Genomic DNA, 27,877 nt, shown 5'->3' on the forward strand with positions numbered 1-27,877 from the left:
TTTAGAAAGATTTCTATAAGCAGCAATTAAAATACAGAAGTTTGAATCATAAGGTACTAAGCCCATAACTATAGAGAAACTCTTCTTAGCCAATAATTTATCTTATTGTGTCCAGAAATAGATATTTCTGTGTGTATGTCTGTATACATTCCATCCATTTGCTTTTTCCCCTTCAAGCCAAGATAGGAGGTCTTCAAATTGTGATTTGCATAATTTCCACTCAAACCAAGCCACGAGTCCAGCTATGCCAGAATAACCTAGGCATCTGGTTAAAAATGCTGAATCCCAGCCTTACTCTGCCCCTACAGAGTCAGGATTTCTAGGGATGGAATCTGAGGATCTGTGTGTTTAGTAGGTTCCCCAGTGAAATCAGACTGGAACTATGGGATGGAATGTAGATTTGGGGACCATTTTGAGAAAACATGTGAGTAGTTATGATATCACTATTAACCAGTATCTGGTTGTAATTGTATCTGATGAACTGAATGCCCCAGCTCTGGCATTCTGCCAAACTCTGGGAAAATTCACAAAGTACGCACTTCAGTATCATCACTCCTCAGGAGCAAGGGAGCTGGGGTCTTTTTACGGTAAATCCCCAGAGTCATTGCTTGATAACTAATTCCAGATGATATCATTTCCCTGGCATTTCTGCCCTGCCCTCCCCTGCCCATGGGCAGCAGGGTCCGTGAAATGAGAACCTTCAGGCCCAGAGGTGCAGACAGTGGCAGCTGGAAGTCTGAGCACACTGGAAGATCTGAGGAATGTGACAGTGACACTCAGAGGGCTTGCTGCAAATGATGAAGCACTTGATACAAGTGCTAGAATGATAGACACCCAGAATTTATTTGATATCTAGCACTTGGTACAATGCTTGGCATGCTAAATACCCAGTACTTGTGTTAATTCGGTAATATAAATTACTCTTATGCAATTTTATAATAAGTTTTCTCTCTTAATCTAAATAGATACGTTTTTTCCCCTCAGCGGTGTTTTGTTTTACATGACATGTAATGGAAATAAATTCAGATGCTTGTTTTGTTTTTATGTTTTCCAGAAATTCTACAGCCAAACCCTGGTGTTTCAGATTGCCCAGAGTGCTCAAAAGCTTACCCTGCTGGCACGTGGGCAAGGTCTAGAGCCACGCCTGGAATTTAGTCCTTCAGTCCTGGATCTGGGGCCACTGCTACTTTGTGCACCTGGAGATGAGGCCGAGGTGATAGTGAGGAATCCCTGCAACTTCCCCATTGAGTTTTATTCCTTAGAATTTGATCAGCAGTATCTCATAGAAGAAAAGGTGAGCAGAGGCCAAAGCCAAACTCTGTTTTTCTACACGTGCTGGACCCTGCTATGCACTCATGCTCTTTTCTCTGCACGCAATAACATCCTCCTGGCCTTTCCCGTCTTTTTCCCCTTGAATTCTTCCTTGTCAATTTAGTGATTACTTCCCTATAGCCTTTTCTGACTTACTTCCCTTGACCTGAGTAGAATCCTAGACATTTTAAGCAACTAATTGAAAAGCTAATGAATGTTCACGGTTAAAATTCAAATAGTAAAGAACCGTATGTAGCAACTTGCCAATATCATTGTATTTGAAGTTGAATTACTTGTAGACAGCGTGTAATTGGGTCATTTTAAAAAACATGCTCTGCCAGTCTCTGACTTTAGTTGATCTATTTAGACTTTAGTTGATATATTTAGTTTACATTTAGTGTAATTATTGCTATTTCAGGACTTAAGTCTGCCATTGCATGTTTTATTGTTTTTTGGAATTTTTTTGCCTTCAGGAATTTTTTGTTTACTTTTTCCTACTTTCCTGTCAGTTGCTTCAACATTATTTAACATTCCATTTTTATTTACCCAGAGTGTTTTTGGGTGTATCTCTTTGTATAGCTCCTTTAGTTATTGCTGTAGGTATTACATTATCTGTACATAACATTATAATCATCGACTGTCAATGATTAAATGTCAATCACTGGTATTGACATTTTACCAGTTCTAGTGTAATTTAGAAAACTTTCCTCCATTTAACTCCCATCAGCCTTCCGATTTTTAATATAACTGTCTTAAATATTTTTCTTATATTAGCTAGCACTATAATTATTGTTTCAACTGTCAAACATACATTTGAAGACCCCAGAGGAAAGGGAAAATGTATTATATTTGTCTCTCTTTTTACTCTTTCTGTTCTTTCTTCCTTTCTGGTATGCCAAGATTTCTTCTTTTATTATTAACTTTCTGTTTAGAGAGCTACCTTTAGCTCTGTTGTTAGGGTATGCCTGCTGATAGAAATTTCTTAGTTTTCCTTCATCTGAGAATGCCTTCACTTCCCCCCTCATCCTTGAAGGATTTGCTCACTAGATATAGAATTCTGAGCTGACAGTTCTTTCATCCCTTGGAATATATGCCACTTTCTTCTGGCCTCCATGGTCCAATGAGAAATCCAATGTCATTTGAATTATTTTTTTTTCCTCTGTAGGGAAGTTTTCATTTCTCTCTCTCACTGCTTTCAGGAATTTTTCTGTGTCTTAGTTTACAGAAGTTTGACTATAATGTGTCTTGGCATAAATTTCTTTGGTTTATTCAGTTTGGGATTTGCTGAGTTTCTTGAATCTGTTGATCTTTATCTTCTTTCTAATTTGGAAATTTTTCAGGCATTATTCAAGTACCTTTTTCAGTCTCATGCTCTTTCTACTTTCCTTCCAGGTCTCAAATGACACTCATATTTTGTTTTGTTACAGTTTTACAGTTCTTTGAGGCTCTTTTCTTTTTTTTAAGTCTATTTCCTCTGTTATCCACAGTAAGTAATTTCTATTATTTTATCTTCAAGTTCGCTGATTCTCTTCTCCATCCATTTCATTCTGCCCATATATTGAATTTTTATTTTGGTAACTATATTTTTACGTTCTAAAATTTTCATTTGATTCTTTTTTATATCTTGTGTTTCTTTGCTAAGACTTTCTTTTTTTTATTTGCTTCAAGTATGTTCATAATTGTTCACTAAAGCATTACAATGATGGCTGCTTTAGAATCTTTGAAAGATAACTAATATCACTATTACCTTGAAGTTGATATCTATTCATTTTCTTTTGTCATTCAAGCTGAAATTTTCCTGGTTGTTACTACGATGAAAGATTTTTAGTTAAAACCTGGGTGTTTTTGGTATTATGTTATGAGACTCTGGACCTTATTTAAATTTTGTTTTAACTGGCCTTTTCTGAAACGACTTGGGCAAGAAGGGGGCACTGCCTTCTTACTGCCAGATGCAGGTAATAGTCTAGGTTCCCTCCTTGGCCTTCTTTGACAAACAGTAGGAGGAGCTCTTCATTACTGCTGGGCAGGAGTGGTATTTCTGGCTCTCTGCAAGGCCTCCACTGATACCTTCCTGGCTGGGAGGGGCAGGAGTGTCTTGTTACTACTCTCCACACGGACTCCACTGACTCTGCATGGAAAAGTAGAGGGGTAGCCGTACTACCCAGGACCACTGGGTAATGACAAAAGTTCTGACTCCCACTAGACCTCAGCTGACACCACCCCAGCAGAGGGGAGGAAGGGCATTTCTTTACCACCAGATGGACGTGGAAGTCCAGGCTCCTCACATGGGCTTTACTGACAGATTTGGGGGGAGGTGAAGTCTTGTTACCCACTGGCAGGGAGGACACTCCTAAGATGTCCCAGACTTGACAGGTTCATTTCCTGCCCAGACCTGGAGTCAGTCATTTCTCCAAGGAGCCCTTGTTCCTTTTAGTATGAAATAGCATTTAGAGATCACAGTCTGGACCACTGGATTGTGACTTTCTAGGTCTTTTTAGTAAATAGAATTAGGAAATGTGATTTTTAAGAGGGGAAAAAAATCATAACACATATGATGTTTCAAATTCCAATTTAAGATTATAGGATTTTATCTAAATTCTTTGATGATACATTTGTTTCTGCTTTCTCTTGAAAATCATGGATATAAACTTACTTATCAATTTATCTTATAAAATATACATTTAGCCAGGCATAGTTGTACACACCTGTAATCCTAGCATTTTGGGAGGCCAAGGCAGGAGGATTGCTTGAGGATTGAGTTTGAGCCCAGCTGGGCAACACAGCAAAACCCTATCTCTACAAAAAAAAAATACAAAATACTTTGGGAGGCCGAGGCAGGTGGATCACGAGGTCAGGAGATCGAGACCATCCTGGCTAACACGGTGAAACCCATCTCTACTAAAAATACAAAAAAAATTAGCCAGGTATGGTGGAAGGCGCCTGTAGTCCCAGCTACTCAGGAGGCTGAGGCAGCGGAATGGCATGAACCCGGGAGGCGGAGGTTGCAGTGAGCTGTGATCGCGCCACTGCACTCCAGCCTGGGCGACAGAGCGAGACTCTGTCTCCAAAAAAAAAAATACAAAATAATTTGGCTGGACATGGTGACACACGCCTGTAGTTCCAGCTACTCGAGAGGCTGAGGTGGGAGTTCAGTTGAGCCTGGGAGGTCGAGGCTGCAGTAAACCAAGATCATACCACTGCACTCCAGCCTGGGTGACAGAGTGAGACCCTGTCTCAAAATAAAATAAAATAATTAAATTAATAAAATAACTTCAAAATAGTAATATCAATATTACTACTAACAGTAAGGCTACTGAGTCCTATTATCCATAAGCATGATGAGGCCTCTGTGCTGTGTTCCAGCAGCTCCCCCAAATCCATATCTCAGGCTCCCACCCTGCTGCCCTACCTTGAGCTACACCTTTGTCTAATAACCTTAGTGCCCTACTCTTTGAAACGGCCTCTTAATTCTCTCCTGTGAGCAATATTAAAATTAGCTAGTAATCTCTTTTTCCTTCTCCCCTTTCCATCCTCTAATTTAAAATGATTTTATTTCCAGTTAATACCAGCTGAGTAGTCATCTCATGTACCCTTCCCCCATATTTCCTACTTGTATTTTATCTGTATTGTCAGAGTTTATAGTATTAAGGTATCAGGACTTAATTTCCGTCATGGAGTCTTAGTTTTACACTAAGACATATTGAATGCCCAACACCAATCCTTACAATGAAGCTTCTCCAATCACTTCTGGGTTGTCTACAGTTCATTCTCTGGTGGATTTCTCAGGCAGGGACCATGGGAATGTTATTCTCTGAGTATTCAAACATTCGTAACCATTTATCTGTGACTTTTGAAGATCAGATACAATATTCTTGGCTTACATTTTCTTCACTTGACTATTTTAAATATGTTGCTCCATTGTTTCCTCATAAGGTATTCCTGTCCATGAAGCCCAGCGCTGTATTTGTTATCTTTTGCTGCGTAACAAATTAGCCCCAAACTTACCAACTTAAAACAATAAACATTTGTCATCTTGTGCTTTCTGTGGGTCAGGAATTTGAAGGTGGCTTAGCTGAGTGGGGGTTCTGCTTCCTCTGGACCCTCTCCCACTCAGCCTTTGAATCTTCTGTCTTCTTTACTTCCAGTGTTGATAGCCTGCTTAGTTTGCAGTCTGCTCCCAGAAGTTTTTCTCAGAATGGGAATCTGCCCCTATGGGGAGAGTCTTTTCATCAGGAATTTATGAGATCCTTAGTGGCTTTTGTTGGTACAGCACCTCCTATCAAGAGTCAGGCTCCGTGGAAAGCACAATCTAAGACTTGAGATTTGCATGTGGGAGGTTTCTTGGGGGCACTCTCAGGAACACCTTTGAAGAACAGGACAGCAGAGTTGGGCGGAGGGAGATGAACTGTGATGAGATGGCAACAGAGACTTCAGCTAATCGTACAGGAAGCTCTGGAGCTGGGTTGGCCCTTTGGAGTTGCCCCAGTCCAGTTGCTGCTTGTTTGCCAGGCCTTTGTGCCCTGTATCAGCCAGTCTTTGGCATATTGCCTCCTTTGCCCATGGATTCTGTATGCCACCTCTATCCTTTATCACAGTTCCATAAATAAATGGGTCAATTCTGAGCTTTCTCTTCTATTTCAGTGGTCAGTGTGTCTGTCCCAGCATCATTGCCACTCTGTCTATTACTACAGCTTCCTAATAAGGCTTGTCATCTGGTAGGGCAATACCCTTCTTTTATTCCTTTTCATTAATGCTTTAATTTTGCCCTTCCATGTAAATTCTAAAATTTACATGGATCTTATTTTACATGGAGCTTATTAGCAGTGGTGTTCAAATATTTACATGGAGCTTATTAGCAGTGGTGTTCAAATGACTAAAAATGGGGCTCCTGAAGAAGGGTTACCTAACAAAACAGATGTTTGATACCAATAAATCAGGTTGTAGAAGAAGTAAATGCTTTTTAAAACTTAATTTTACTGTGTCTTATAAATACACATACACACTAGGATTGCCAGATTTAGGAGAAAAAAATACAGGCTGTCTAGTTAAATTTGAATTTCAGATAAATAAATATTTTTTAGTATGTCTCAAGTATTACGCAGGACATATTTATACTAAAAAGTTATTCATTGTTTATCTGAAACTCAAATTTAACTAGGCATCTTGTATTTTATCTGGCAGCCCTAATACACATTCACACACGTGCACACATACATGTACTTAATACTATTTTACCTCTTTTTTTCCCCTGGATCCTCTGTTTATGAGACCACACCCTTGCTTAATGTAAAATTGCTAACCACAATATTGTTTAAGAATGAATGTGTCACTCAAGGTAGATAATGGAGTTCTGAAATTTTGTCATGGGAAAAAAAGGAAAAGAGTATATATTAGTTTTAAAACAAGAAGAAAATATATTTCTACTTGTGAAATGCCCAGGCTGAAATGGAGCAAAATAAAGATCGTGTATCCCCACAGGCTCAGAGCTCAGCCCTACTTCTGAGACCTCTCCAGAGGGCCCCACTCTTTGAAATCCAAAAAGTATTTGTACAAGTCTCAGCCTCAGGCAGGAGCAGGAGTTTTACAAAATCAGTGAGCAGACCCACTTAGAGCTGCAGGGAGATTTCTAGTGAGACCAACAGGGTTTCCGCTCTCCCCTTGAGCAGATCTTGCGGAAGCTGAAGGGCTATGATTCCTACAACACCCTGCTGCTGCCTCCCCGCAACCCTGGGGAGAAGCTGCCCCCAGAACTGTACGAGTACTTCAAGGAGATAAAGAAGTCAAAAGAGGAGCAGATGAGGGTGAAATATCTGGAGAATCTGGCACAGGAGAATGGTGAGAACTCAACGTGGAGAACCCCTCGTGCTAACCATTGCCTTCACCCCTCTGAATTACCCCTGCTCTGGGACCAACCCATTTCTGAGTACCTGCCAGGTGCCAGGCAGGTGCTGCCTGCCTTGTGTATTTTATTGCTAACCCTTACAAAATGGATCGCGTTATCCCCATTTTATGGATGCAGAGGCTGGAACACATTCTGCTGTCACTAGGGCCCATTTGGGATAGTATGACCTAAAAACAGCTAATATAGTTGGAAGAACACTTGCTGGATGCCAGGTTGAGGACTTTGGACGTACAGATGAGAAACTGAAGCGCAGAGAGGCCAGGTCCACAGTTTTAAGTGGCAGAATCAGGATTCCAGCCCAGGGCTCTCTGACTCTAGAGTCCATGATGGTAACCACTGCCTCCTATGGGTAGACCTAGGTAAGGCAAAGTAATGTGTCACACAAGGTAGAAACTGGTGCCCTAAAAGCAGGGGGTGGGCATTCACACAAGCAAAAGACCAACCCCTCCATAGTCCTCAGGCCAAACTCCAATCGCAGAGCTGTCCTGTGCTCTCAGAATTGTGCCTTTTCTGGCCCACCACCCCTGAGTTATCCCATCATCTGCCCAGGGGCTCTTGTGTGCTTGGCCATAAAGGTTCCTCGCTGACTTGTGGGACTGTGTGACTTATGAGGATGCATCTTCTCTTTCCTGCTTCTCTGTAACCTCATCCTGGAAATGTACCCACCTTGTTTTTACTTGCTTTCATCTGTGTAACAGTCATACATGTAATTAGTTTCTTCACACTGCCTCCACCACTAGCCAAGAAGTCCCTGTAAAGGCATTGATCAAATATTCCCCATAAAATCAGTGCATGGAACAGCAGTAGACCCAATAGTGCCCAATAAATGGGTGCTGTGTGAGTGAATGCATTGATGGATTGGATGGAGTTATTTTTCCTGCCCTTGGACCTGTCTCATTGTCCAGGAAATAGAAGCTAATCAGAGACCACTAGTTTGGCTTAAAAGGAGAAGATGAGAGAAGACAGCTGCCACCCACCCCGTCTCTTAGTCACGTTCCTTGAGTTTGCTAGGGCTGCCATTGCAAATACCACACACTGGGTGGCCTAACCAACAGAAGTTTCTTTTCTCCCACATCTGAAGGCTAGAAGTTCAAGGCTGAGTGTCAGCAGGGTTGCTTTCTTCTGAATCCCATCTTGCAGTTGGGTGTCTTCTCCCTGTGTCTTCACCTGGGCTTCCTTCTGTGTGTGTGTCCTAATCTCCTCTCCTCATAAGGACACCAGTCCTACTGGATTGGGACCCACCCATGTGACCTCATCTTACCTTAATTACCTTTTCAAAGGTCCTATCTCCAAATGCAGTCACATTCTGAGATACTCAGGGGTTAGGACTTCCACATATGAATTGGGAAAGGACACCATTAAGCCCATCACAAGGACCCACTGTGTTGCAAGCACTGAGCTGAAGTGGTGGAAAAAAAAATTAGTGAAAAAAGTGCTGGGGAAAAAAATCAGAAAACGCAATGAATCCCTACCTTTGAGAGCTCACAGTCATGAAGACAGTGTGAGGAGAGACACACCATCAGAGAGACTGCCCAGCAGCCCAAGGCAGGGCGGCAAGGGCTGCAATGTGCAAAGGACCTCCCAAAGGCAGAGAAGGCCTTGGTGCTCCCTTTGTCCTCACACACCATGATTGCGGGCTCCCTTATCCACCTGGCCCAATGGAAGGTGATCTAAGCCAGGATCAGTGGGTGCAGAGGGAACCCAGAAAGGCGCACACCCTGCTTCTCACCAGTGCCTCTCTGATGAGCTTTGTCTACTTGCTCTGCTCTCATGCTATAGATCATCCTTCTCTGCTTCCCTTCCTTCCAGGGAAGGCCCGCAGTTCCAAGTCACAGGATCACCATTCACAAGAGAGCTGCAACTCCTCAGGCTCAATTTCTGCCTTGTGTAACAAAGGGAATGTCTTGCCCTGTAGTAGAGGGGCATCACCTCATACAGTCACAGCCCATTGCACCCCTGAAATGCTATGGAACAATGGGCAATCAATGAGGAAGGTGTTGGGCTAACGAAAGGATAGCTGTTCCTAACAATGACACAGGAAATGTTCATGATAAATTAAAGGGGAAAGCAGGCTACACATCAGTATGTACAATATAACCCCAAGCTTAGTTTCAAACAATTAAAAATTAAAACTCTGAGATGCTGCAGTTCTCCTGTGCTGGTATGATAAAATTTAGTACAATTTCTCTGTCACCATTTCTTTGTCTATCTCCACCTCTTTTTGTAGCTGAATTCCATCATTTTTGGCTCTTCTGAGTTTTCCACATTTTGTAAGCAAATGTATAATTTTAGTTCCTAAACAAATGTTAAAATGTAGAAACACTGTGCACAGAGAGACTGAGGAATAGCCGACTGACTGCAGTTCTTGTTTATTTGGGTTGAATGGTCCAGGGTGATGGGAGCCCGTATGGTGAATCTCCTCCTCATCTTTTTTTCCTTTTCTGCCCCCATCTCCCTTGTCCTTCTCCCAACTCTTCCCCTGGTGTTTTCATCCTTTGCTCCCTGGCAGAAGAGGAAGATGTAACCTCATCAGATCAGGGAACCTCCAATAGCACAAAGAGGACATCGCTGAGCCGAGGGATCTCTGTCACATCCAACCTGGAAGAGTGGCACGCCCTGTTGGTCGAGTCCAAAACCTATCTAGAGGAAGAGGAGGATGAGGAAAGCCTGGAAAAAATCATGTTCCAAAGTAACTGAGCATTTTAATGTTTTGATACTAGTTCTCTCCAAGCAGAAGTAGGAAGACAATATTCAGTACCTTGTCACTTTCTCCAAGCCTCCTAGTATGGCTCTTAGCCCATCCTGCCCTGCCCACCACAGCTGCCCTCCAGAGAAGCTCTGATCTGCTGCTCACAGTAGGATACAAGCTTGAGAGTTGGCTGATGAGCTTAGCGTACAAAACATTCTTGCCACGGTAATGTGTGTTTCAACTAGACTAAATGAAGGCTTGAATCTTTCCTGCTAAGATTCCAGCAGACTGGGAGGTGTTTAGAGAAACATTATGGGGATGGGGGACACTCTCCCCAGTGTCCCCCGAGTTGGGCCATTAGAGAGCTCTTCTCTTGACCTCCCATCGTTATGGGCCCATTTTCTGGCATTTATTTTCCCCAAGTTTTACAAGATGTTGGAACCATATTTAGAAAATTAGATTCAGTGAAACTGGGTTCATGGGGGCCGTTTGCTGGTCATTATAAACCATGATAAGGCATAAGCAACCTTGTCCTGTGCCCACCCCCAGAATAGGAATCATGGGTGAGGCTCAGGAGATCTTTAGGGAGCTAAGTCGTCATTCATAGCCCTCATCAACCAGGTGAGTAAATTAAGTCAGGAGCATGTAATGGCAAAACTAAGATTAAAGACAGAAATTTCTGGCTCCATGCCTCATATTTAATCCACCCTGGCTATATTGACGGGCCCCCAGGTGGCTCCTGGTCTCTCTGAGCAGCCCTCCCCACCCCATATACCCTGAGTCTGCTCCCCATGCCTGGGATCCTCCAGGGCTGACTCTGGACATCCCACAGAGAAGAAAGCATACCACAATGCTTAGGATGGAAAAACATGAAAACCATCTAAATGCCCTTCAGTAGGGAACTAGTGAAATTGTGACAAAGCCATACAGTGGGAGTTATTTAGCAGCTATTTAAAAAGAATGAGCTAGGCTGGGCAAGGTGGCTCACGCCTGTAATTCCAGCACTTTGGGAGGCCAAGGCAGGCGGATCATGAGGTCAGGAGTTCGAGACCATCCTGGCTAACACGATGAAACCCTGTCTCTACTAAAAATACAAAAAATTAGCCGGGCATGGTGGCACATGCCTGTAGTCCCAGCCACTTGGGAAGCTGAGGCAGGAGAATCACTTGAACCCGGGAGGTGGAGATTGCAGTGAGCCAAGATTGTGACATTGCACTGTAGCCTGGCAACAGAGCGAGACGCCATCTCAAGAAAAAAAAAAAAAAAGAAAAACAGAATGAGCTAGACCTGTATTTAAGTAAATGGAAAGATGTCCAAGATATATTATGTGAAAAGCAAGTTACAGAGCAAAATTCAGTGTCGTCCTAGTTTTGTTATTAAAACACTGAATGTATTTGGGATGACTATGTGTATCTGGCTGCACACTACTCTACAATTAATACACATATGATCCTGCAGCTTGCTTTTTTTTAGATGTTCCTCTAGGCCAATGCATTTGATAAATCAAGGTTTGGCAAACTTTTCCCATAAAAGGCCAGATAGTAAATATTTGGGGCTTTGAAGGCTATACAGTCTCTGCTGAAACTACTCAACCCTGCCTTTGGAGGGCGGCTGTGATGACAAAGACAATATGTAATCAAAGGACGTGGCTATGTTTCAGTACAACTTTATTTACGAAAACAAGCAGCAGGACACATTTGGCCTGTGGGCTATAGTTGACTAGTCTGTGATACCGAAGTCATCATTTTAATAGCTGCTGTGTATTGGTTCTATAATATGAATTTGCCATCATTTATTCGGCCGTTTCCCTTAATGCTGCAGATTTCACTAATTTCTAATATTTTGCCACTGTAAGCCATCCTCCTCTCCACATAAATGTCCTTTCTACTTTTCAGCAAGAGAGATTCCCCAAAATGAAAGTAGAGTCAAAAAATGTTTTTTTATTTTAGTAGCTATAAACAAATTATTAGCCCAAAAGGGCCTTCTCATACACTACAACTGGGGACTGCTGCAATGTTTGCCATTTAAAAAAAACAGCATTTAAAAAGAAATATCCATTCCCATTTCCATCAGTACCCATGTAAATTCTGGCTGTGTAGCATGCATGCCATGTATGCACACACATATATTTTAAATTTGCAGCTGACAAGCTTCAGAACATTGACAACCACTCCATGGAGGAAGTTGGAGAGGTGGAAAACAACCCAGTGAGCAAAGCAATCGCTCGCCACCTGGGCATTGACATTTCTGCAGAAGGCCGCCTGGCCAAGAACCGGAAAGGCATCGCCATTATCATTCACGGGACACCCTTGTCAGGTAGGCAACAATTCTGAGGGAAGGTTAAGACCAGCGGTGCCATGTCTTCTCTGTAAACTCTGAGGCTTCCAGAGTGGCAACATCAGCTGTGTGGTCATGGCAAATACTAATGACTTTATCTGAGGAATGGCATAGGGTACTGATTATACATTAATAGCTGTGTGCCTTTGGGAAAATGAACTAAGTTGTCTGTGCTCAGTTTCCCTGTCTGTAAAGTGGTATTAATGCTATCTATTTTATAGGATAGTCATGAGAATTTAATTAGAACATTTATATAAAATGTTTATCTCAATACTTGGCACATAGTAAATACTCAAACGAAAAGCTGTTGATGTTATTATTATTACTATGATGACTGGCACATAGTAAATACTCAAACAAAAAGCTGTTGATGTTATCATTATTATTACTATGATGACTGTTGGCATTCACAATTATAACCATATCTGCAGTGTGAATCCTCATTGAAAAGAAACTTCCATCACATGCTAAATATTCTCAAGGAATATTTTCCTAACCATAAACCAGTCAAGGGGTGAGCTCTTGATAAAGAAAGGATTTTTTAACAAGAATCCTTTATTACCTCCAAAATTACATGTGCTAACTTCACCATAAACTCAAAGGAGCAAAATCACCTACACTGGAAAAAAAATCTTATTTGTATAGTAATTTGCAGTTTACAGAGCTCCTTCCCATCCATTTGTCTATTTAAACTTCGTAACCACTCAGAAAAGAGAATTTGATTTCCCCTACCTTATGGGAAGCTAAGGTTCAGAGAAATTCAAGGACATCTGCCCAAGGTCACCCAGTTAGAAAGCAGCAGAGCAGAGGGATGTTGGGAGGATGCCCTGCCACCTCTCTTAGCTTCAGCTTACTTGACAAAGGGCCATAAAATCTTGTTCTGACCCAATTACTGTCACTCATACAGACAACATTTATGGAGCATTTTTGATGTTCTAATCACTGAGAGGTCCAGGAATCTAAAAATGTCACAATTCATTACCCCTTCCTTTGAAGAACCTTTCCTTGAGAAGTTGTAAACCAGGACCTAAAAAGTAGAAGGCCAGATGTGTGGGCAACAGGCAGAAATCAAACAAGGCAAGTAAGAACATGACTGGAAATGTTTTGAAGACCCCTACACAAACACACCTGCAGAGGCTCAGGCCATCTTAGTGTTGCACTAAAAGGAATGTCGGAAGGATGATTGATGGATTCATAGAAACTGCAGACAGCTGGAGAGTTAACACCAAAAATGCACTGACCTGGAAAGAGCCACCAGCCCTGTTCTAGTGGAGGCTCGGTCACTTCTCATCTGCAGGTGGAAAGCCTGTTAGAGTGTGAACTACAGTAATAACAAGCCTGACATTTTTGTGGAACCTTACAGCTTTCACGGAATCTTCATGAAGAACAGCTTAACAGTCTATGTCAAAATCAGACTGATCAATATAAGTTATTTTGCCCCTTTTGTTTATGGTGAAGTTAGCACATATAACTTTTGAAGGCAATAAGAGACTCTTTTGTTTATAATCCATATACTTAAGGATTATCCCCAAACTGTTAAATTGCTGACCTCAGAGAGGGGATTAAGAAGGAGAGGGAAGACACCTCATTTGGAACGTATACATCTCTGAATTGTTTGAATTGTATTCTTTCCGTAATTTAAAAATATTAAAATATTAGAGAAAAAAATCCAAGACATTAAATTACTTAAAAAGAGAAAGAAATATATGTGCAGACTCTGACCTGGCAATGTTACTTCTAAAATTTTCTTAGGAAAAATAATTAATGATGTGGACAAGATGAACTGCTTGAATGTTCACTGCAGCACTGTATGCTGTAATAGAAACTTGGGAGCAATTACAACATTCAATATGGGGGACTGGTTAATCAGGCCACAGTACATTTATATGGTGAATTTTGTTGCCATTAAAAACAGTGTCTTGTACACCCATGTTCATAGCAGCATTAATCACAATAGCCAAAAGGTAGAAACAATCCAAATGGCCATCAGTGGCTGAATGGAAAAAACAAAATATGGTACGATGTGATGCTATTCAGCCTTAACAAGGAAGGAAATGGACAGGGCATGGTGGCTCAAGCCTGTAATCCCAGCACTTTGGGAGGCTGAGATTGGTAGATCATGAAGTCAGGAGTTCAAGACCAGCCTGGCCAACATGGTGAAACCCTGTCTCTACTAAAAATACAAAAACTAGCCGGGCATGGTAGCAGGTGCCTATAATCCCAGCTACTCAGGAGGCTGAGGCAGGAGAATGGTTTGAACCTGGGAGGCGGAGGTTGCAGTGAGCCAAGATCATGCCATTGCACTCCAGCCTGGGCTACAGGGCGAGACTCCGCCTCAAAAAAAAAAAAAGGAAGGAAATTCTGACACATGCTACAACACAGAAGAACTTTGAGGACCTTATGCAAGGTGAAATAGGACAGTCACAAAAGGGCAAACACTGTATGACTCCGCTTAGGTGAGGTACTCAGACTGGTCAAATTCAAGAGATAGAAAGAGAAACAGAATGGTGGTTTCCAAGGGTCTGGGAGGGTGGTGGGTATTGGGGAATTATAGTTTAATGGGTACAGAGTTTCAGTTCGGGAAGATGACAACGTTCTGGAGGTGGATGGTGGTGATGGGGGCACAGCAATGTGAATGTACTTAGAACCACTAAACCATATACTTATAAATGATTTAAGTGACAACTGTTATGTATATTTTACCACAATAAAAACAGTGTCATACAAGTGTATTGAATTAATGGAATTATTCAATTAATGGAATGTATTGAATTCATTATATATCATGTTACATGAGAAAGGGTGCTACACTCATGGTGTGTAGTTAGTATTAGTGTCCCATTGCTACTATAACAAGTGACCACAAACTTCATGGCTTCACATAATGCAAATTTATACTCTCATAGGTCTGGAGGACAGAAGTCTAAAGTGGGTGAGCATGGCTGTGTTCCTTCTTGGAGGATCTGGGGGACAATCTGTTTCCTTGTCTCTTCTAGCTTCTAGAAATGTTGCCTGCAACCCTTGGTTCCTGGCCCCTTCCTCCTCCTTCCCAGCCGTCAGCATAGCATCTCCCAGTCTCTCCTGCTGCTTCCATGGTCGATTGACCTGCTCTGACTCCAACCCTCCTGCTCTCCTCTCATGGGGACCCATTGCGCCCAGTTGGATAATCCAGGCTAACCCCCCATATCAAGATCTGTAAATTAATCACATCTGCAAAGTCTCTTTTACCCTAGAAGGTAACATATTTGGAGGTGGAAATATTTGGAGGAGCCATTATTCGGCCTACCACATAACCTATTTCTTTTTTTATAAGAAATACAGTTATGTGTGTACTTAGTGACCATAGGCTAACTGTACTATCCCTGAATGAGTGGATGATGGATTTTTTTTCTTTTCTCTTGTCTGTTATATCTGAATTGTCTGCTTTTTTTGTTGTTGTTGTTATGAAAGTACCTTGAAATGAGAAAAGAAATCAACACAAGTTATTCTTTAAAATAAAAAAGTTTTCCTATTAGAATCAGAGACAGGAGAAACTACAAAGTATTTTAAAGATAATCTGATAGAACCTGTTTCTTAAACAGACCCCGTGCAGTGGCTGACACCTGTAATCCCAGCACTTTGGGAGGCCAAGGCAGGTGGATCATTTGAGGTTAGGAGTTCGAGACCAGCCTGGCCAACATGGTGAAACCCTATATCTACTAAAAATACAAAAAAATTAGCCAGATATGGTGGTGGGTGCCTGTATTCCCAGCTACTTGGGAGGCTGAGGCAGGAGAATCGCTTGAAACCAGGAGGAGGAGGTTGCAGTGAGCTGAGATCTCGCCACTGCACTCCAGCCTGGGTGACAGAGTGAGACTCCATCTCAAAAAAAAAAAGAAAAAAAGAATCTGTTTTTTAAACTGAGGGAAAACCCAGTGAGGATGCAGATTGCCACAGCACGCACGCATCAGTGGCAGGATTAGAATCAGACCCACGGCCCTGACTCCAGGCTGAGGTCTTCCTTCTCTTTGCTGCTACACCTCCAGCCACATGGGAAGGAGGCAGAGCACTCAGACAGATCACTTTGCAGGGACCTCTGTTCTTGAGACCTTTTCTCTCTGGGACACTGAGCAAATGAGCATCATGAAATTTAACCCCCTGGTCTTTTTGATAGGAAAGTCAGCCAATGCCGTCAGCATGGCCAAGTACTACAACGCAGCCTGCCTGAGCATCGACTCCATTGTGCTGGAAGCTGTGGCCGACAGCAACAACGTCCCAGGGATCCGGGCCCGTGAGCTCTGCATCAGGGCTGCCATAGAGCAGTCCATGAAGGAAGGAGAGGAGGCTGGTAAGAGCCCATTCTCGCGGGTTTTTGTGGTCAAGTCACCAGCACCTCCACTGGCAACACCCATCTTCTCTGTGCCCCACTGAGCTCTCCTCCCACAGCCTGGTTGAAGTCTGCCTTACAGCATGCTGCCAACTTCATAGCCCAGAGGAGAATTCTCTTCACAAAGCATTCCTGGGTCTCCTGCCCTGCCCAGTGCCAGCGTGCTCTTGCCACTGTGGGGACCAGGACAATGAATAAGACACAGCCCACACCTTTGGAAGTCTGACACCTGGTGGGGGAAACAGACATGGGGTCACTCAGAGCAGAGGAAAATAATCTTGCAACAGAAATACCAGCTTATTTGAAAGAGCGAGTTTGGGATGAATGGGTTCCAACAAGGGTGATTTGGAAAGTTTTCAAGGAAACGGGTTTGAAGAAGCAAGAGAATGTTAGTAGGCAAAGATGGGGACAAGGACATTCCAGACCAAAAAAGCAGGGAAACTGGTCATAAATTAGGGGTGGGAAGGCAGGTTGAGGCCAATCATTGTTGACCTTGAATGCCAAGATTAGGAATTTGAGTTTTATGTTCAAGGAAAAGAGCTATTGGGACAGTTTCACACTATGGAGAAATGATCAGAAAATCACAATAGGAAGGTAGCCCTTGACTATCATGTAAAGGAAGCGATAGTGAAGCTGCAGACAAATGGGCCTGGGCCGGCCAACCTGACAGCCACCTGCATGGTGGAGAATTGAAGGAGTAAGAGGGATTCAAGATGGCCACGCCCAGCTTCCTAGCCACAGAAACCAGGAGAGAGTGATGTCATGTACCTAGATAGGGAACACAGGAGGAAGAGAAAGTTTGCTGGAGAAGAAAATAAATTGGGTTGGGTTTGGGGGAGGGGGGTTGTTTTCTTTCTTTTTTCTTTTTTTTTTTTTTTTTTTTTTGTGGCAGGGTATCTCTCTGTCACCCAAGCTGGAGTACAGTGGTGCCATCATAGCTCACTGCAGCCTCCTGGGCTCAAGTAATCCTCCCACATTCACCTCCAGAGTAGCTGAGATTACAGGCATGCACCACCATGCCTGGCTAATTTTTAGGGTCTCGCTTTGTTGTCCAGGCTGGTCTCAAACTCCTGGCCTCAAGCAATCCTCCCAAAGTGCTGGGATTACAGGATTGAGCCACTGTGCCTAGCCTGAATTGAGTTTTGGAATCCCATAGTGGGGAGGTCTGGTGTGGCCTTCCTACAAAAAGTTGAGAATCCTGGCTCCATCAAGTTATCTGAGGACCTTCGGGGCAGGCGAGCAGCTGCTCATTGGGAAAATATACTAAACACCAAGCAGAGTGCCTGCTCAGAGCAGAAGCATTCCTATGTCAGTGCCCATGGCATGATGTCATCCCAAGAATGCTTCCAGCCTGCTAGTTGATAAAACTGGCTGGGACTTCAAGGGTTGTCCCCTCCCCTCAATACCTCTGCATGGGACACTTAGGGAAATGGAAGATTCTCTGCTGGGAAGATAAGAGAAATAGCTCTTTAGTGAGAACCTCTGGCTATGCCCTAATGCTGGTTCTCTTAAATTTTTTATTTCCTTTTCTGTGAAATAATCTACATTTCATAGTGATCTGTGGAGCCATGTTTATGTCCTGTGCCTAAGGGTGAATTTGAGCTCCTGGTCTGAGAAAGTAACATCAAGCTAGAGACAGAGCTGGGAGAGTCTTTCTCCATGAAACCACTAGGGTAGATGAAGCAGCCTGAAAAGCCCAGAATAAGCCAGGAGGAATGGACGAGGCGGGTTAGGACCATAGGGAACACCTACGTTTCAGGAGGGGTCATGGGGAAGCCGGGAAGACAGAGACAGCAGAGCCAGGGTCACAGGGACTGTCAGAAAAGTCAAGGAAAGGGCCCCAGAGCCTTAGGAAAGGGAGAAGCGAGGAGGAGGTTCACGTCCCTCAGAGCCCTGCTGGACAGGGAGCCTTCCTGCTGGCCTGATCTCACAGCCCACTTGTCTAGCTAACCTAATACTGATCTACCTCCTTTATTGTCTGCCTCGACCCCATGTAAGCTCTGGAGACAGGGGCTTGTGTTAATTTTCCCCACTGTAGTCCTAGCACCTGGAAGAATGCCTGGCATAGTTGACACATAATAAAGATTCATAAAGGATTCATTGAATCAAGAAATGAACAGAATTAGAGACTGCTGGAAGCCCAAATAGAATGAGCCCTGAGTAGAGGGTGGCTGAATTTCCCAGTTGGGAGGTCCCTGGGGTCTTTGGATAGAGCCTTTGCAATGGAGGGGTTAGGCCCTCACATCTCTCCTGCATCTGTTGTCACTGTGGAGTTGGTAAGCTGGAATGAAGTGGTGGCAGTGAACCCGAACCTGCCTGTGCCATACAGTAGCCACTGGTCCTGGGGGCTGCTGAGCACGTGAACCCGGCTGGTCCAAACAGGTGTGCAGTGAATGTACAGCACCCACGGGAACCCTGAAGATGTGATATAAAGAAAAGACTTGGGAATAACACAATAGCAATTTTTATACATTATATGTTAAAATGATCATATTTTGTGTATATGGGGTTAAAATATGTCCCTAAAATTAATTTTTACCTTTTTAATGTGGCTACTAGAAATGTTTAAATTACATACATATGTGGTTCACATTGTATGTCTATTGGACAGAACGGACTTCAGGGTGCCATCCCCACTGTCATTTTTTGTGATTCTAAGGTGACTTTTAATAAAAATTCACCCTCTCCTTATAGCCCAGGAGGCTGCTGTGGGTCAAAACGTCACAGGGCAAGGACGACTGAGCACTGAGACCTTGGGCAAGTTAGCCTCCGAGATGACTCTGGTGGCCCCAGAAATTAAACCTGGAAAGAGTGTTCGTGGGAGCGTGGTGATCACCAAAAGCAAGGCAGACAGCCATGGCTCCGGGTCACAGAAGCAGCATCACTCACACCAGTCTGAAACACCACAGGTACAAATCAGGGCTCTACCGCAGGAGGGCTGGGATCTTCCTCCTCCCCGGCATCCTGCAGTCAGGTCAGTGCTCTTCATCCCTGCAGTGTTCTCGCCAGGCCAGCCTGAGCGCTGTCCCTGTGCCCCTCCTTCTGAAAGGGGCATTCAACCAGCTGGTGCTCAGCAAGCATCTTTTATGCTGTAGGCACTGGCAAAGTGCAAATAAAGAAAGCAGAATCCCTGCACTAAGGGTCTGATGAAGGAGATAACCACATTTGCAAACATTTGCAATAAAGTGAAATTAGTTACAAAAGAAGTGTGAAAAGGGAATTAGGCTGAGCCACAGAAAATTGCCAAAATTCAATCCTTTTAGAACTCCATAACGGCAATTTCCTATGGCTCAACCTAATTCTAAAGGAAGTTAAGGATGAAACCATTAATCTAAGTTGTGGGAGGGCTGCAGGGGGAGTCCTGGAAAGTCAGAAAGAAGTCGCAGCATTTGAGCAACGCGCCAAGGAACTTAGCAGTCTCAGCCGACTGGCCGGTGCTGCTGAAGCCAGAGACAGTGGGTGCAGTGAGTAGTGAGTTGTAGGTGGAGAAGTGAAATCAAGTGAGTGTAGGCTTTTATGATGTTTGAAAGTGAAGGGAAAAAAATGAGAGAGTAGTAGAGCGGCAAAGCCAGGGTCAGGAGAGTCCATTCTCAGAAAAGAAGTAGAAGTAGGTCTATAAAGAATGGAGCCCCTGGAGAAGTGTCATGTGGCGATCCACTCAAGAGGGAATGAGATCTTGGGAGGCAGTAGGAAGGGCAGAATTCAGCACAATTAAAGGAGAAGAGAGCCGGCTTCCTTTGGGGTCAGTAAAGGTAAAAAAACAGACACAGCTAAGGGTGGGAGAAGCCGAGTGGAGAATGGAGGTTGGAGAAGGCCTTGTTGAATGGTGCTCTGATGCATGTAGGAGGCATAGTCTTTTGAGGGAAGCAACGAGGAGGCTGGGGCTGCAGAGCGTGCTCGAGGGGAGTGGCAGAGCACTGCTTCCACTATGGTGAATAGAAGCAGAAATTGGTGATGGACAAAGAATAAATAGTTGGGAATGATCATGGCCCAACCAAGACTGGAAACTATAACTTCACAGTTGTGAAGTTTCTCTCTCTCTCTCTCTCTCTCTGTCTCTGTCTCTTTTCACTAGAGTCAGGGTCTCACTCTGTCACCCAGGCTGGAGTACAGTGGCACAGTCTTTGTTCACTGTGGCCTTGAACTCCTGGGCTCAGGCAATCCTTCCACCCCAGCCTCCCAAGTAGCTGGGACTACAGGTATGTCCCACCATGCCTGGCTAATTTTTTAAATTTTTGTAGGGATGGGATCTCGCTGTGTTGCCCAGGCTGGTCTTGAACTCTTGGCCTCAAGCAGTCCTCCTGGCTCTGCCTCTGCCTCCCAAAGCACTAGGGTCGCAGGCATGAACCACCACACCTGGCAAGATTTCTCTAAGTAGACCTGGAAGCTCCCATTCAGGAGTGGAGAGAGAAGAATGTCATCATTGAGGAGAGGGGGTGTGCTCTTAGAACAAGGGGCAAGAGAGCTAAGGGTGCCATCAGTATGGGAAGCCCAGCCTCAGTAGAGAAGGAATTAAGAAGAGAACATAGAATGGGAGAAATAGGAAGGGTTAAGGATGGATCTCGCTACAGCCTGAGAGTGCTATAGGGACAGTGGGGGAGGTGGATGGAGCAGAAGTGAAAGTCCTGGTAGGGGAGGAGGCCCATCCACTGGGAAGAGCAGATGGATGGAGAAGAGTTGTAGGTCTTCATGGGAAATGAGACCTGTGTATTGGATAGAGCAGGTGGGTGAAATAAAGATGTAGGTCCTTAGGCCGGGTGCAGTGGCTCACACCTGTAATCCCAGCACTTCGGGAGGCTGAGGTGGGTGGATCACTTTAGGCCAGGAGTTCAAGGCCAGCCTGGCCAACATGAGGAAACCCCGTCTCTACTAAAAATAAAAAATAAAAAAATTAGCTTGGCTTAGTGGTGCACACCTGTAATCCCAGCTTCTCGAGAGACTGAAGCACGAGAATCACTTGAACCCAGAAGGTGGAGGTTGCAGTGAGCCAAGATGGCACCACTGCACTCCAGCCTAGGCAACAGAGTAAGACTCTGTCTCAAAAAAAGTACATAAAAAATAAAATTAACGATGTAGGTTCTTGTAGGAAAGGAGGCCCACACGTTAGATCAGGTAAGAGGATGGAGCAGAGGCAAAGGTCTTCAAGGGAGAGGAGACCTGCAGGTTGGATGGAACAGCCCACAGGGCTGAACTTGTGCCAGGTGATATCTGATTGTCACTTCAGTCTTACATTCTTCTGACACCGTGAAAACAGAAACCATTGATTCATTTTCTTCTGGAGCACTATCCTTTTCACCCTCTTTTCCAGGATCCAGTATAGTGTTCTTTATCCAAATGTTTATGGATGAACTAAAACTTATTTCTCTGTTACCATATAGGGTGTTATCAAGACTCATTTCCTTTGGTTTTGTTCTGTCCATCTGGACAGGGAAGTAAAGCTTTTTAGAATTCTTCAAAGGCAGTAGAACATCCCAATTCTGACTCCAAACTCCTTTCAGTAAGGAAACTTAAAGATCACAGTAGAAATCAGAGCTCATAGACCCCATATGTGGCTGCCTGCACTGCCCCAGTGTGACAGTACTCAAATGATCTAATCAACAGAGTCCCCCTGTGAAAGCACTTACCCAGGGAGATGGCAATTGGTCTTCTTGAAGCTCTCATAAAGCATGAATTTTCCAATGACTGATATTTCAGTCATGTTGCAAATGGGAAGAAATGTGTAAGTATATTATATAATGAAGATGTGGCCCATAAGCTCATTTATTTATAAATCCCCTCTACCCAGGAAAGCACCAGTTAGAAATCCTGATCTTTTGAATGATATTTAATCCAACACTCTTGCTTCTCAATTTTCTGGCCTCCTCAGCTACTCACCTCCCTGACCACATCCTGGACATTGTTCATCACTACCCATAAACTCCAAGATCTCTCTGTCACAATCCTGCTTTCCCACAGCCATCTTCTCACTTTACAGATGACTAACTCTGGTAAGCAACTGGCCCCATCGAAACCTCCAATCCTCATCCTCACTACCTAGCACCCACCTCATGCCTTCCCTACCCAGTCTGGATGCCATGGTCTGCCACCATAGCACCCCCTTGCAACTTGCCCTTCACCACACTCTCAAGCAAAGCTTCAGCCCTGGCAAACCTAATCCTCCACCTACTCCATGCAGACCAGCTAAGCATAGCTGGGGAAGATTCTCACCTCTCCTGAAGGATCTTAATTTAAATTTAAGACCACGGGTCTCCAATGGGCCCTTTGGTCTGGCTCAGCCCTCCATCTATTCAAGATGACTGCTTTATTGCTCTCATCACTCTCCTAGCCTCCAAAATATTTTCCTCTTCCTCATTCTCAGCCAATGATCTCTATTCTGATTTCACCAAGAAAGCTGCATTAATCAGAAGACAATGACCTCATCTTCCGGCCACCAAGTCTTCCAGCAGCCTCCATCCACACACAGGGCTGTGCCTTCTCGACAGCTGAGTGTCTGCCCTGCCTTCACCCAGGGCTGATCCCTGCACATGGGCACCCGGCTCCACCCCTTCTCTTACCCAATGGCTAAATTCCTGCAGTTGTCCCCTCTCTCCCATTTTCCCCCTACTCTACTCCCGTCAGCATCTATGCATGCTGTATTATTATTCCCATCATTAAAAATGTTTTCCCGTGACCCCACATCCCCCTCCGCCTATTACCTCCTCTCTCAGCTCCCCTCCTCTGCTGTTCCTCCAAAGAATTGCTGCATTGCCTGCCTCCTCGTCCTCACACCCACCCCCATCCTCTATTTCACTGCTTCCAGTGGGGCCTTTGTCCCCACCGTTCCACGGCTGCTCTTCTCAAGGTCCTTGGCAGTCTTCACCTAGACAAATACAGGTCAGTTTTCTGTCTTCATCTCACATGACTTCTTGGCAGCTGATCGCCCCCTCCTCTTGGAAACGCTTTCTTTATGTGGCTTTCAGACACCACACTCCTCCACCTTCCCTTCTACCTCATTAGCAACTCCTTCCTCTACTTCCCCAGCTTCTCAATCTCCAAATTCCTAGTTACTGGAGTAGCCTAGGACAAAGTCTTCTACTACTCTCCTTTTTGTTACCTACATTGTCTTTGCTTGATCTCACTCAATTGCATTACTTAAATATTTAAAGACCTTTAACATGCTTATGACTCTCGAAATTCTATTGCTAGCTCTAATTTCTTCCCGAGCGCAGGTTCATGTATCCACATTCATTTTCAATCTCTCTCAAAGGGCTTAGAGGCATCTCAAAATGTTTATATCCAAAAAGTGATTCTTGCTTCCACTGCTCCCCAAAAATTGTTCTTCTCCCAGTCTTTCCTTTCTCAGTAAATAATTTCACCGTTTTCCAGGTTGCTAAGGTCAAAACTCAAAAAATCGTTTTTTGGTGCCTCTTTCTTTATGTTCCATCCGAAGTCCTACTGGCCCTACTTCCAAAACATATCCTGTATGAGCCACTTCTCGCCACCACCATTTTCGTCTCAGTCACCACCACCATCCTCATCCCTGTTGCCATCATCTCTTGCCCTGACCACAGTGACATCTTCCTGTTTCCACTCATGTCACCTCATGTGACGGGTAAGGTGGTCTTTTAAAAATAAAAATCAGGCTGGGTGCAATGGCTCATGCCTGTAATCCCAGCACTTTGGGAGGCCGAGGCAGGCAGATCATCTGAGGTCAGGAGTTCGAGACCAGCCTAGCCAACATGGCGAAACCCTGTCTCTACTAAAGATACAAAAATTAGCCAGGCATGGTGGTGCACACCTGTAATTCCAGCTACTCGGGAGGCTGAGGCAGGAGAATCACTTAAACCCGAGAGGCAGAGGTTGCAGTGAGCCGAGATGGCACCATTGCACTCCAGCCTGGGTGACAGAGTGAGATTCCATCTCAAAAATAAAATAAAATAAATATAAATATAAATCAGATTATTTGCTGAAACACACCAACTTCCCATAATACTTGGAATAAAATACAAATTGCTGACCATGGCCTACAAGGCCCTGCGTATTCTGGTCCTGGCGGTGTCTTCAACCTTCAGCCTGACTGTCTTCCCCATTGCTCACTCAGTTCCAGCCCCATTGGGCTCCGTGTGCCCCCCAGATTCCTCGAGCACACTGGCATTGAAAGAGTTTGCTGTCCACTCCCAGAAAGGCTCTGCTCCCAAGACCTTGCTCATGACATGAGCATCCTCTCTACATAGTCATTCCCCAACCCTGTTATGGTTCCTTATTCCCTTACCTGGTTATTTCCTTCCTAGCACTCATCACTCTCTGAAATTGCGTTGATTTGTTGAGGAAAGTGGCCTTTTCTGTCTCTTTCATTGGAATGCAATGGTGGATTGCATTGGAATGCCTGGGGGCAGCACCATTTTTTGTTATTATATCCCTAGTACCTAAGCGTGCCTGGCACAAGATAGGTGCTCAGTGAATAACTGTCGAATGAATGAAAAGCTGCGTGCATGTCAGTACACAAACAACGTACCTTCCATGCTATTCTCACTTGAAACTTACAGCAGTTCTTTAAGGAAGACAGGATCCTTCCATTTTATAATGTAATTCCCATTGTACAGATGAGGAGATGACAGATTATGTGATCTTCCCAAGGTCCTGTGGCTGGTAAGTGTAGGAGTTGTTGAGATACAAGGCCGGATTCTGACTTCCTGATCCTTCTCCCACTCAACAGATTTCCTCTAGCCCTCTCCCCCCGGGGCCCATCCACCGCCGGCTCAGTGTTAGTCCCAGTGTCGGAGGCGAGACCGGGCTGATGAGCTGTGTGCTCCCGGATGAACTTCTCGTGCAGATCCTGGCAGAGCGGATACAGGTGAGTCCATGCCACCTGCATAGAGCTGCAGGGCTTTGCATTCACGCACCATCCCCACACCCTGGACAGAGGTTCTGGGCCATCAGCTACCCACGGCAGCTCGGCAGCCCAGAAGGCAGTCATTTGCTTGTCTTTTTGATAGCTCTTGTCAACCCTGACCCTGGCCCAGTCTACAGCCTGAAGCCATTCACCTTCTTAAAGGACCAGAGAGAAGAACACTACACAAAAATTTTTTTAATGACCAGAAACAGAGTGATGTGTTAAAAATTACAATGTGGAGCCATTCTAAAAGTTAGAATTTGGAGCTATGTTAATTGCTTCAAAAACACATTTTCAATGTTATTAAGTGAAAAAGAAGTAACTAGGAAATAGTGGTTAAAACATAATAACATTCTTTATAAATATTTAGAAATGTATACTACACACATAGTAAAAACTTTTAAAATACGTGTTAACCGTGGTTATCTTTGGGTAGCAGGATTATAGAATTTTAGTCTTCTTTATACATTTCTGAATTATTTTACAATGACATATTGCTTTTAAAGTCAGGAAAACAGTAACACTCTTTCTAATTTTTAACTTTTTTTCCATAAGAATTCTACAGTTAAAGACAAGAAAATAAGATCAGCAGGATTGAGGAGGGTATCACTTAAGCCTGTTTCTGCTCATGGTTTGCAGACACAGCTACATTGCTTACCAGGTCCTGGAGATGGGTGTTTGCTTTGTGTTTTCAACTAGGGCCACAATATTAATTGCACATTTAAATACAACAAAATTAACTTGAGGTTCCCAGAAGAGGAGGAATATCATCACAATAAAGTCTTTATGTTAAGATTTGCACTGCTACTACATTAAAGGTACATCACTTTTATCTGATTTGAACAAAGTGTTCCCATAAGCATGCCAATGTTTTAGATACCCAGAGTAAAGGCTGAGAAACACTGGTAAGGCCCCAAAGTAAGCCAGTGGAGCTGTGCTACTCAAAGTGCTGGTCTCTGATGACACATGGAGCTTACAGGGTTTCTTTCATCAACAAAGTCTTGCTACAAAGTTTAGCTGCAGAGAAGGAATGATGTGGCCATGGTACCTGTTCAGTTGCCAGCCGAACCAAATAGTGTGTTTAGTGATGCAGGTCATTTACATTCTGACACAAGCTTCTTGTCTCATCAAAAACCTAACGCTCCTTCATTGGTGGCCAGTCTATGGGCTACACTTTGAGTAACACTGAGTAAGGCAGAGGCTGTTCTTCAATGGTTACTGTTACCAAAATCGTTACACCCCAAGGCAGTAAGACCACTAAGAAAAATACAAAAGGCCCATCCGCTGCTGCCCCTGCTGCCTGTGACTCTGTGCTTGGGAACATCTTTCCCTTTCCATCTCATTTTTGTGTACCTCATGGATCTTCCCAGACCGGCCCTTTAACATTTTTGTTTGTTCATTTATTTCTATAGACAGAATAAACCCTTATTGTTGTAATGAAGACCATCTGGCTGGGCGCAGTGGCTCATGCCTGTAATTCCGGCACTTTGGGAGGCCGAGGCAGGTGGATCACCTGAGGTCAGAAGTTCGAGACCAATCTGGTCAACATGGTGAAACCCTGTCTCTACTAAAAATACAAAAATTAGCCAGGCATGGTGGTGGGCACCTGTAATCCCAGCTACTTGGGAGGCTGAGGCAGGAGAATCACCTGAACCCAGGAGACAGAGGTTGCAGTGAGCCGAGATTGCGCCACTGCACTCCAGCCTGGGCACTGGAGTGACCAAGGGAGACTGTCTCAAAAAAAAAAAAAAAAAAGACTGGCTGATTAAACATTTTTATTCTTCTCTTTTATTTTATGACAGCACCTTGGATTTAGCAAGCAGAAAGGCCTGGTGTTTGCATCGGGGCCCAGTAGGTCTGCAGAACCCTTTGCAGCCCCAGTAAAAGCATAAACAGAACAAATGAGGTTGTGGCCATAGTAACTGTCTTTGCTCTCTCTGGTTTCAGCTGAGTGACTGCTACCGAGGAGTGGTGTTTGATGGCCTCGACACTCTCTTTGCTCGGAATGCTGCAGCTGCCCTCCTCTGCCTGCTGAAGGCCATTGGCAGCCGGGAGCACATATACATTCTCAACATGGCCCAGGATTATGCAGCCATGAAGGCCCAGGAGAAAGCCAAAAAGGAGCAAGAAGGCAAGGCCCCCTACCTTCCCATTGGGCTTAAATGAAACTTTGACATTTGCTATTCCGTTGGCGCCTCACCTCTGCCCTGTAAGGTGGCCAGGAGTTGTATTTCTGCTTTGCTGGGAGGGAACTGGGACACGAGTGGCTGGTTGGGAAGTTCTATGATGAATGCTCTGCTGACAGCAGGTGCATTCCTGCTTCCCTCCCATCACACTGTACCCCTCCATCCTTTCTGCAATTACAGCCATTACGGGTCCCATCCTGACTCAGGCAACTGA

The 27,877-nt window shown here is 44.1% G+C and overlaps 1 protein-coding gene across 1 annotated transcript in view; it reads left to right on the forward strand.

The window, feature by feature from the left end:
• Nucleotides 1-27,877, forward strand: part of HYDIN (HYDIN axonemal central pair apparatus protein) — a 488,520-nt gene that overhangs the window by 327,057 nt on the left and 133,586 nt on the right. The window contains exons 40-47 of the mRNA XM_063654515.1: nt 1,055-1,294; nt 6,978-7,146; nt 9,723-9,902; nt 12,045-12,218; nt 16,393-16,566; nt 19,300-19,514; nt 25,301-25,438; nt 27,425-27,608. Of these exons, the coding sequence (XP_063510585.1) occupies nt 1,055-1,294; nt 6,978-7,146; nt 9,723-9,902; nt 12,045-12,218; nt 16,393-16,566; nt 19,300-19,514; nt 25,301-25,438; nt 27,425-27,608 (1,474 nt within the window). The remainder of the gene's footprint in view (nt 1-1,054; nt 1,295-6,977; nt 7,147-9,722; nt 9,903-12,044; nt 12,219-16,392; nt 16,567-19,299; nt 19,515-25,300; nt 25,439-27,424; nt 27,609-27,877) is intronic.

This window comes from Pongo pygmaeus, chromosome 18, assembly GCF_028885625.2.
Source record: "Pongo pygmaeus isolate AG05252 chromosome 18, NHGRI_mPonPyg2-v2.0_pri, whole genome shotgun sequence".
NCBI classification, from domain to species: Eukaryota; Metazoa; Chordata; class Mammalia; order Primates; family Hominidae; genus Pongo; species Pongo pygmaeus.